The sequence below is a fragment of the Bufo gargarizans genome, chromosome 2 (genome assembly GCF_014858855.1).
Source record: "Bufo gargarizans isolate SCDJY-AF-19 chromosome 2, ASM1485885v1, whole genome shotgun sequence".
Lineage (NCBI taxonomy): Eukaryota > Metazoa > Chordata > Amphibia > Anura > Bufonidae > Bufo > Bufo gargarizans.
Window position 1 is genome coordinate 478,536,090 of NC_058081.1, and position 12,239 is coordinate 478,548,328.

Below are 12,239 nucleotides of genomic sequence, written 5' to 3' on the forward strand. Positions count from 1 at the left end.
TATTCAGGTTCTAGAACAACATCTGCTCCCATCCAGACGTCATCTCTTTCAGGGAAGACCCTGCATTTTTCAAGAAGATAATGCGAGACCACATTCTGCATCAATCACAACATCATGGCTGCGTAGGAGAAGGATCCGGGTACTGCAATGGCCAGTCTGCAGTTCAGATCTTTCACCTATAGAGAACATTTGGCGCATCATAAAGAGGAAGGTGCAACAAAGAAGGCCCAAGACGATTGAACAGTTAGAGGCCTGTATTAGACAAGAATGGGAGAGCATTCCCATTTCTAAACTTGAGAAACTGGTCTCCTCGGTCCCCAGATGTCTGTTGAGTGTTGCAAGAAGAAGGGGAGATGCCACACAGTGGTGAAAATGGCCTTGTCCCAACTTTTTGGGGATTTGTTGACACCATGAAATTATGATTCAACATATTTTTCCCTTAAAATGGTACATTTTCTCAGTTTAAACCCTTGTTCCGTGATTTATGTTCTATTCTGAATAAAATATTAGAAGTTGGCACCTCCACATCATTGCATTTAGTTTTTATTCACGATTTGTATAGTGTCCCAACTTTTTTGGAATCCGGTTTGTACCAGGAGGTCACGTCAGAGGCAAAAATCAGTAATCAGAGGCAATGTAATTGAAACAGGCAAAAGGTCAGTGATCCAGAGTAATAAAACTAGGCTTAAAAATTGATCACAGGCACCTGTGGCCAGCAGCTGCCTGTTTAAATAGCCTGCCTGAGGAAGAATGCGACGGTGGCACAGAGCCTGATTGGTCTGGTGTCCCAGCTCCCTGATAAGTCGAACAGCAATACTGTCAATGGGTATTGTTGCTATAGCAACATAATTTTTTTTCCTCAAAGGTTGTAATAGGTAATATTTTTTTCTGTATTAAAACGCAATAAAAATTATACAAGTGTGGTATTGTTTTAACCATACTGACCTGTAGACTGAAGATAACAGGTCAATTTTACCACATAGTGTAAAGTGTAAAAAATAAAAACCTTTATCAGAATTGCGTTTTTTTTACCAATTCTACCCTATTTGGAATTTTTTCCCCGCTTCCTGCTACATGGTATGCAACTGTAAATGGTGCCATTAGAAACTAAAACTTGTCCCGCAAACATAAGCCCTCATAAGGCTATGTGAATGGAAAAATAAAAAAGTTAGAACTATGGGAAGGAGAAGAGTGAAAAACTAAAACACAAAAATGGAAAATCCCAGGGTCCTTAAGGGGTTAAAATCTAGATGTGTCAGGCAAATTCGGAGTTCATATTTATAATCAGCGCGCTCATTTTATTGTAAATCACGTTTTTCTCTCAGTAGCAAAATCATTGTTGCGCGGTGGAATTAATGGCTCTTTAAATTAAATAATAATCATGCTAAAAATAAATAATAATTACCATACTTGAAATATTACATGTTATAATCAGTTATAACCAAGAGATATATCCCTAGAATGTGATGACACCATACTATCCTAATGTATGCATAACAATTATTCACAGAGATATCATGGAACTCTTCTTTAGAAAGTCTTTATACCATTCCCCAAAGTTTGCAGTTTTGAAAAGGTCTGACTCTCATGATTATTTTTTGGGTTCACCAGATTTTCCACAGGGAAACCACTTGACATAAAGGCAGACAACACTTAAGCAATTTCATACCTGCTTGTATTTGTAAAGGAGGAATGCCGAAAGCAAGAGGAAGAAAGCTCCAATGACTGTCATTACAATCATCATAGGGTTGAATTGTGGGGGGTCTTTCATGATACCCATCAGTTTCTGGAAATAAAGGGAATATGATCAGAAATGAAATAATATCTATAATTTTATACATTAAATATTACATGATATTATTATTATACTTTCATTGAAGCAGATCATTTTTGAAAATGAGATGACTGCCACATACTAAGGAGCAACAGGCATACTGCCTGGTAGGGTTGATACTAGTGAATAAAATAATACTTGTCTTGTGAAAATCAGTCATGACACTCCTGAGGAAAAAAAACTTACATGTTTTAGGCAAATGGGGGCTTCAGTTCACTGAAGGGTGGGGACTAGCACCTGATGGGTGGGGACTAGCCCTGAGGTGCACCTTAGCTCCCAGTTTCCTGTGCCATGCCCCGTGATACACTGAAATCCTCATTTTCATAAAGAATAATAGTATATTTCTCGAGAATGCCACAACCGATTTTCAGAAGATATGTATCAGTTTATTCAGTAGGATCAACCTTACGAGACAGAATGCCTGGTGTTATAGGATTGATGCTACTGATAGATGCTCTTTAAAAGCTGTAACTATTCAGCAATGTATTCACAGCAATCATCCTGGCTCAGCAGAGGTAATTTTGTTTATCATTATCAATCATATTCTACAAAACTGCACCTAGTACAATATATACAGTGGCACCATTCGGGACAAGTTATAATTTATTCTCACAATTACATAAAGACTATGTAAAGACTATGGTATGTCTCCTTTAAGAAAACTGTTAACTATGCATGCCATGTAAATATGTAACTACGATAATGTCATGTACATTTGTCGTGCATGCCATGCGCTTTGTGTAATGCTAAGAACCTTGATTTGTATGATATGTTGTGCCATAGTATGTTTCCATGCCCTGGCAGAGTAGTTGGATAGCAGTGATGGTAATTTCCTTGGTGTTCAGCTTGCAGGAGGAGGGCCTACTCCCCCAACTAGTCTGACGCTGACATAGGTGGTGCTAAAGTGCTGTGAAGCAATGTTGGCAGAAGGGGGCTATAAGTTATCGTAGGGCAGTGTTTGATGCAAGTCAGGACAAGTGTAGTGGAACAGCATGATGTGCCTGAGAGACCTGCTTTGAATTGGGAGACAGAATAGCCTTAAGTTCCTTCCTTGAGGGCCATCCATGGAATGGAGACCAAGTGGAGTGACAATGTGCCAGAGCTACATCTATGTGAGGGTCACATGAAGTTCTGGCAGGGACAATAATACGAAGCAGCAAGAGCAGTGGTGTATATAGAGAAGTAAGGGCCCCATAGAAAGGATCAAACCAGGTCCCCCACATAGGACAGAAAGGTTTCTGCCTAAACCCTTTTCACTGCTTCATTTGATAAAAGTTGTTCCTTTAGAGGGTAGAGTCCTGACCAAGTTTTCACCTCCAGTAGAAGAGAAGATAATCCCAACTAAGACTGGGCACCCTCTTGACCTGGGCCCTATAGCAGTCGCATGGTCTGCCGCTATGGTAGTTACCTCCCTGAGCAAAAGGTAGTCAGTGAGCTGGCAGAAGAACTGTCTGAAACCTGAGTTGTGAGGTGTGTTAGCCTGTCAGAGGACTCTTAGCAGCACTGTACATGAAATCCAAAAGCCTTTCTGAGCGCAACCCAACTCTTAGTAAAGCACTGGTGTACTGCACAGTCGTCAGCTCTGTTTAAGAACTGCTCAAGATAAGAATCTTGAAAAGTACTGTGTGTATAAGTGTACTCATACAACCATCAAGTATATTGTGCCTTTAAGTGTATTCTGGAGCCATCAAGCTCACTCTGCCACACTATGGGGGGAATTTATCATGAGGGGAATACTTGAAGTCAGTTTTGCTTGAGTCTGAGTTAGCGTACTTCAGGTGAGCGTACCTCACCTGTATTGTTTTGCACCTGAATTCCTCCAGTAAAGAAGCAAACTGGTTTACAGCATACGCTGATTTTCTGGACTTATTTCCCTTTGTTGTGCACCACTCCTTACCATCCCCTCCAGAGATCAGCAACACGTGGTAACACACTTGGTAACACCAGCGTAGCATTGAGACCACTCCAAAACCAGCCACTGCATTATCCTTAAACCTAACGCTTTTGTCTAGAAAAACTATTCTAGTTTTCCTACTACACTCCCCTCCCCTTACTGGAGTGAGGTTTTTTTTTTGCAACTTTTTAAAAGTTCCAGTGATAAAACTGCAGCGAAACTCATTAGCATATCTAACCACACCTATTTTGTGTGGTGTAAAAATGCAAAAAGCCCTACTTTGCAACTTTTTGAAGCAGAATATGGGAGTGAAGGCATAATAAATCAGGGCCTATGTGTTTTTGACCTTCAAATGATGAAATCAATCAGCACAATATATTGGCATTCACTTTACACTAGAATATACTGTACCTGTCAAGGACTTTGAGCTATATTTTATGGTTTCATCAGGGGTAGGGCTCATGCACACGACCGTATGTATTTTGTGGTCCTGCAAAAATACGGATGACATCCATGTGCATTCCGTATTTTGCGTAACGGAACAGCTGGCCCTTCATAGAACTGTACTATCCTTGTCCGTAATGTGGGCAATAATAGGACATGTTCTATTTTTTTGCAGAACAGAAATACGGACCTACGGAAATGGAATGCACACAGAGTAACTTCCATTCTTTTTGCTGACCCATTGAAGTGAATGGTTCCGCATACGGTCCTGCAAAAAAACGGAACGAACACTGGAAAGAAAATACGTTCGTGTGCATGAGCCCTTAATCACAGTTTTTAACGGTTGTTCAGATTTAGAAAAATAGTTTTCTGTTTGTCCAGACACATGCCTTGTCTGGTATTGGAGCTCAGACCTATTCACCTGTGAAATTTCAGTGATTTTTTTGGGGGCGGACCATATGCGGAACCCTTCATTTCAATTGGTCTGCAAAAAAAAAAAACTGAAGTTACTCTGTGTGCATTCCGTTTCCATATGTCCGTTCCGCAAAAAAATAGAACTTGTCCTATTATTGTCCGCACAACATGTTACGGACAAGGACAGTACTGTTCTATTAGGGCCCAGCTGTTCCGTTCCGCAAAATACGGAACGCACACGGATGTCATCTGTATTTTTTGCGGATCTGTTTTTGTGGACTCATGCACATGAACATATTTTCTTTCGTGTCCGTTCCTTTTCTTTTTTCAGACCGTATGCGAAGCTATTCATTCCAATGGGTCCGCAAAAAAAAAACTGAAGTTACTCCGTGTGCATTCCGTTTCCATATATCCGTATTTCAGATCTGCACAAAAAAATAGAACATGTCCTATTATTATCCTGCATTACAAGGAGAGGACTGTTCTATTATGGGGCCAGCTATTCCATTCCGCAAAATACGGAATTGCACACGAACGTCATCCGTATTTTTTGCGGACCGCAAGGATTATCAAAACTCCTGCTGAATGCTTTCCATCTGTACAATCCTCAGGAGTTGTAAATTTATTATAAAGATGGGTAAGGCCTCATGTACACGGCTGTTGCCCGGCCGTGGCCGTATTGTGGCCCGCAAACAGCTTGAATGGGTCTGCAATTCCGGAGCTGCAGTGCGGAACAGAGGCACGGAACCCCCTGGAAGCACTACGGAGTGATTTTGTGGTGTTTCTGTCCACGCCTCCGCACCGAAAAAATAAATAAAAAACATGTTCTATTTTTTTGCGGACAGATCACGAACCCATTTACGTTGAATGGGTCTCGATCCGTCCCGGCCACTGCACTGCAAATTGCCATCCCCAATGCACGGAACGGCCACACAACGACCGTGTGCATGAGGCCTAACTAAGTTAACTCTTACCTGGCAGAATGGTGGTGAATAATATCTTTGCAGATGCAGTCCCGGCATTGTTTGAAGCTATACAGAAAATAGTGACATTGCCAAGACTGTCACTTGGCTGCATGACACTTATCACTAGATCTTCTTGTGTATCCTGGGACTGCTCTCCTTTTAAAGGGACTTTATCTGAGCAGCTAAAAAAAAAGAAGGAAATCCGATCAGAGGGTGAGCAGGCATTACCTATATTTTATACTTCACACACATTTAAGGATGTACCTATAGGGGAGGCAGAGGTAGCAATCACACTTAAGAGCCATATTGTAGGCGGTAGGCCCTGTTATAGGTTTTGCACTGGGCACATCTACTGTACCATCCTTTGTGAGCTAAACGACCTGGACTCCAGTCTTATACATCATAGCAAATGCAGTTTGGGTTGGCCCCAACACTACGCTGGGTCCCCTGGACACCGTCGTGGTGTCACCACTTGTTGCTGCTCTCCGAAAGGGATGGTAAAGCGTGGTGCACCCCAATGGGAAATAAGTCCAGAGTCAGGGTCTGCAGTAAACCAAGGTGCTTTTTTACTGGAGGAATTCAGGTGCAAAACAATACAGACAACGCATAAGGGCTGGTTTCTCCAGTCTCCTCCCTGGCAGAAGAAGGGTTTGATGTTGAAGAAAAGCCTGAACTAGCTATCCCTCTCTCTCTCTCTTTTCAGAAGGCTGGTACCTTGGTCAGAGTCTGGTGATCCAGGGTCTGTGGCAGTGTATCCCCATCTCAGTAGTCTGGCAGTCTCCTCTTCCAAGCACTAGTTCCCTACCTGCTAGAACACAAGGGGCTCTGACTGCTCTCCTTATATACAATTTCTGGCTGGTTTTCAGATATAACAACAAAGCTAAACCAGACATTCAAAGGGTCAGTCTGTCTGGTTTTGGTCCTAAACAAGTCTGTTTTTTTCCCTCCAAAACATGCTCTTTTTTAAACCATATGACAGCTGTGAAAAATTACCAGCTTGTCATTGACATTCCCAAAAGTCTTACAGTATTCTTTAACCCTTTCCACAGAGCCTTGCAAATACAGTTCAAATGAACAGGGCACTACAAAAACTACCAGAGATATATGTGTTACTGCTGATGTATTTAGCTCCCAGAGCATTGCCTAGACTTTGTCAAATTGTATCCACTTTTGGGATACCTTTCAGAACTTTCATTATATAGCTTTATTTGCATAAAGCTGGAGATTTAAAGGGGTTCCCTGGGAATGATTTAAGATGACTGCCTAGAATGTGAGCAGGACTAGTTGCCTCCACTTGCAGAGCTGCCTAGGGCGTTGAGGGAATGGGGCCTTACTACGCTGTGAAGCTTGGATATCTAATATATAAAGCTAAATGTGTATGCTATGTATGTATGTATGCATGTCCGCTAAAGGAATCAACACGTCACATTTACAATGACGAAATTTGGCACACAGGTACATCAGGTGGCCGGGAAGGTTTTAGACGCGGTCTCAGCTCTCTAGCATGTACCGTTCCTGAGATATTCCCCAAAAATGCAAATATGGCACCATCACATGACCTACCCTAGCCAATAGAAGCCTGCAAGTCTTACTCCCCATATTCTAACTGACATACACACGGTCACATTACCCAGCCAATAGAAGCTTGCAGACCCTTAGTCTCCACATACACACAGTTTTACACCAGGTGTCCATAACAACCCAGACATTTTTCTTCACTGCTGTAGGTCACCTTACAAGGGGCAGGGTACTGTGGATGACACTATTAAGGGAGCGGAGTGCTTTTGAGGTCACAGTTAAGGAGGCAGGCTGCTGTGGAGGTCAGTGTTAAGGGGCAGATTGCTGTAGAGGCCACTGTTAAGGGGGCGGAGTGTTGTGGAAAGCAGTGATCTCCACAGTGCCCCACTTAAACAGTGACCTCCACAGTGCCCATCCCTTTAATAGTGGCCGCCCTTTAACAGTGATCTTCACAGTGCCTACCCCTTTAATAGTGACTTCCACAGTACCTGCCCCTTCAACATTGACCTCCACAGTGCCCACCCCTTTAACATTGACCTCCCCTTTAACAGTGACCTTCATAGTGGCCGCCCCATTAACAGAGACTTCCACAGTACCTGCCCCTTTAACATTGACTGCCACAGTGCCTGCCCCTTTAACAGTGACCTCCACAGTGCCCGCCCCCTTTAAAAGTGAACTCCACAGCTCCCGTCCGTTTAAAAGTGGCCCCTGCCCCATGCATGTGGCAGTGTAGTTGTGCCGTCATACATCATGAAAATTTAAGGACCTGCGAACTGCTAGAACCTGTGATCAGTTGTTATGGCAACCTGGAGTAGGACCTGCGAGCTTCTATTGGCTAATAAGGGACATGGGACATGTAAATAGCAGTTCGGATTTAAGTGAAAGGCTTGCTGGCTTCTATTGGCTAATGCAGGTAATTTTTTTGGAATATCTCAGGAACGGTAAGTCCTAGAGAGCTGAAACCCAGTCTAAAACCTTCCCGGACACCTGTTATACCTTCCCGGACACCTGTGTGCCAAATTTGGTGAAGATCGGTCCAGTCGTTTGGTCGCACAAAAAGAATGTTCAGACAGACGTCTAGACAGACAGAAATTCATTTTTATACAGTTGCAAGAAAAAGTATGTGAACTAATTTCTGCACAAATTGGTCATAAAATGTAATCTGATCTTCATCTAAGTCACAACAATAGACAATCACAGTCTGCTTAAACTAATAACACTCAAAGAATTAAATGTTACCATGTTTTTATTGAGAACACCATGTAAACATTCACAGTGCAGGTGGAAAAAGTATGTGAACCCCTAGACTAATTACATCTCCAAGAACTAATTGGAGTGAGGTGTCAGCCAACTGGAGTCCAATCAATGAGATGAGATTGGAGGTGTTGGTTACAGCTGCCCTGCCCTATAAAAACACACACCAGTTCTGGGTTTGCTTTTCACAAGAAGCATTGCCTGATGTGAATGATGCCTCGCACAAAAGAGCTCTCGGAAGACCTACGATTAAGAATTATTAACTTGCATAAAGCTCAAAAGGGTTATAAAGGTATCTCCAAAAGCCTTGCTGTTCATCAGTCCACGGTAAGACAAATTGTCTATAAATGGAGAAAGTTCAGCACTGCTGCTACTCTCCCTAGTGGCCGTCCTGTAAAGATGACTGCAAGAGCTCAGCGCAGACTGCTCAATGAGGTGAAGAATAATCCTAAAGTGTCAGCTAAAGACTTACAAAAGTCTCTGGCATATGCTAACATCCCTATTAGCGAATCTACGATACGTAAAACACTAAACAAGAATGGATTTCATGGGAGGATACCACAGAGGAAGCCACTGCTGTCCAAAAAAAACATTGCTGCACGTTTACAGTTTGCACAAGAGGACCTGGATGTCCCACAGCAGTACTGGCAAAATATTCTGTGGACAGATGAAACCAAAGTTGAGTTGTTTGGAAAAAACACACAACACTATGTGTGGAGAAAAAGAGGCACAACACACCATCAAAACCTCATCCCAACTGTGAAGTATGGTGGTGGGGGTATCATGGTTTGGGGCTGCTTTGTTGCATCAGGACCTGGACGGATTGCTATCATCGAAGGAAAAATGAATTCCCAAGTTTATCAAGACATTTTGCAGGAGAACTTAAGGACATCTGTCCGCCAGCTGAAGCTCAACAGAAGATGGGTGTTGCAACAGGACAACGACCCAAAGCATAGAAGTAAATCAACAACAGAATGGCTTAAACAGAAGAGAATACGCCTTCTGGAGTGGCCCAGTCAGAGTCCTGACCTCAACCCGATTGAGATGCTGTGACATGACCTCAAGAAAGCGATTCACACCAGACATCCCAAGAATATTGCTGAACTGAAACAGTTCTGTGAAGAGGAATGGTCAAGAATTACTCCTGACCGTTGTGCTCGTCTGCAACTACAGGAAATGTTTGGTTGAAGTTATTGCTGCCAAAGGAGGTTCAACCAGTTATTAAATCCAAGGGTTCACATACTTTTTCCACCTGCACTGTGAATGTTTACATGGTGTGTTCAATAAAAACATGGTAACATTTAATTATTTGTGTGTTATTGGTTTAAGCAGACTGTGAATGTCTGTTGTTGTGACTTAGATGAAGATCAGATCACATTTTATGACCAATTTGTGCAGAAATCCACATAATTCCAAAGGGTTCACATGCTTTTTCTTGCAACTGTATATATAAAGAGATAAGATTATATATAATATATATATATATATATATATATATATATAGTGGGGATTCGCTCTGGTAGACAGGGTTTGCGGACGCAGTACAGAGGCAAATTGCCAGTTGTTAAATCAAACTTCCGTGTTTATTCACACATAAAGCAAAAACAAAACGTCACTTTGCAGTCTTGGTGTTAGTTCACACACAATTGAAAATACAACATAGCAAAAATCACCTTGTTGGCAGTTCTGCCTCCAGCAGTCCATAGAAGGCTTTTAGGGGGCTTGTTTCACTTACAGACGGGTCTCAGCCCTCCAACACGGCTCAAGCCTCAGGTCCCAGCACACACACCTCCTGAGTTCCACTGTCAGACTGAGGTAATCCTCCTCACCTGGCAGTGCTGGCTGGTTTTTAGGGCTGGCAAAACCTGGCCTGGAACATGGGGAGTAGTCACCCACCCAGCACTTTGACTACTCCCAGTAAGAGCCGTACAGGCATACTAAGTACTAAGAGCTATACGGGTATACTAAGTATTAAAGTGTCAAACAGCAATTGCTGCTGACACATAAAAAACGGCTCTTACTCTACCGATGCCAGGAACCTCGGTGACACGTACCTATCATCCACGATGATTCCTTGTACCTTCTTACAATATACATATATATATATATATATATAAATTAAATCACCCCACTTTCTCCAAAATTAAAATAAAAGTACACACAGTGTATAGATATAGTATATACACTCACACTAATATATATATATATATATATATATATATATATATGATGAATATTCCATGGCAATATTAATTTTTTGTATTGTTTGGAGATTGGATCGCTTCAACATCCGCTGGCACCCAATTGTCTTTGGACGTGCGGTGCCGTTTGCACTCTACACTTATTATTGCTATATATAAATATATATATATATCTATTCTAATATATAAAGCTGAGTGTAGAGACCAAAAACGCCTGTGACGCGTCTGGGGGTTTGGGCATGCGCGGTTTGACTGTGAGGACGCGAACTTTGGCGCCCCTGCTCATGCAGTGCAGTGTGAGTTGTTTTTAACCTTATTTGATCTAATCACATTCCTTATAGATACACAGGTGATAGGCTAGTGTGTTGATGAAATGCATGCTAATAATTAATTCACAGTTTATGCTGTTATTAAGATTACTGTGTTTGTACACATTGTATTGTGGAGATTATCATGCTATGTAAATTATCATGTTTTATGAATTCACGTCAGCTATATTTATTGTATATTGCACTATGCACTTTATTATACTTTGTATTGAATAATTGTCACTTTAATTGTTTGCTATGTATTGTGGGTATATATACCCTTGTATGACACCTTGTGGTATGCTTGAGAAAGACCGCATTGAGACGGTTGAAACGTTGCAGAGGGGAATAAAAGATCCACCTTTTTCACTTTACTTGGAGTGCTGCCTCATCCTTTAAATATTTAAAGCTGAGTGTATGTATGTGTGTGTGTATGTATGTCCGCTAAAGGAATCTTCACCGTCGCATTTACAATCACTAAATTTGGCACACAGGTAAATCAGGTGTCCGGGAAGGTTTTAGACTGGGTCTCAGCTCTCTAGCACATATCGCTCCTGAGATATTCCCAAAAAATGCATTAGCCAATAGCCAATAGAAGCCTGGTCACATGACTCGTATCAGCCAATAAAAGCTTGCAGGCCCTTAGTCTCCACATACACACAGTTTTAAACCAGGTTTCCAAAACAACCAAGCCATTTTTTTCCCACTGCTGTAGGTCAGCTTTAAAGGGGCAGGGCGCTGTAGATGACAAAAGGACATTGTGTCCGTCCAGGCCCTGCGCCAAACGGAGGACAGGGATGTCTGAAAGCCAGACTGTCCGGCCTAAAACCAGACCTCTGGCCACCTTAGAGGCAGGCTATTGTGAATAGTTAAGGGGGCGGTCCGCTATGGAGGTCAGTGTTAAGGGGCAGATTGCTGTAGAGGCCACTGTTAAGGGGGTGTGGTGTTGTGGAAATCACTGTTTGGTGAGGTACTGTGGAGGTCACTAATAAAGGGGAGGCTACTGTGGAGGTCACTGTTAAAGGGACGGGCACTGTGGAGATAATTTTTAAGGGAGGAGTGGACTATGGAGGCCACTATTAAAGGGCCAGTGGGGTACTGTGAGGTGACTGTTAAGGCAGCGGGGTACTGTGAGGTCACTGTTAAGGGAGCCGGGAATGGTGGAGGTCAATTAAGGGGACTGTAACCTATGGTCAGTGTTAAGGGGCGGGTGCTGTAGAGGTTACTGTTAAGGGGACTGGCCCCTGTGGAGGTCACTGTCAAGGGGGTCGCTGTCATGGTCCCTCCCATGACAGAGGTTAGAAGATCTGAGAGACTGGCTGCACGTTAGGTCATCTGACAGCCTATCTGTTTTCTCTTCTTGCGGTGTTGTTGTTGGTAATGACCACACCTCTTGTCTCAGGTGTA

General features: G+C 42.5%; 1 protein-coding gene across 1 annotated transcript in view; it reads right to left on the reverse strand.

Moving 5' to 3' along the window:
* CSF1R (colony stimulating factor 1 receptor) overlaps positions 1–12,239 on the reverse strand; it is a 113,142-nt gene that overhangs the window by 29,400 nt on the left and 71,503 nt on the right. Inside the window, 3 exon segments of the mRNA XM_044281125.1 lie at positions 1,670–1,786; positions 5,561–5,588; positions 5,590–5,733. Of these exon segments, the coding sequence (XP_044137060.1) occupies positions 1,670–1,786; positions 5,561–5,588; positions 5,590–5,733 (289 nt within the window).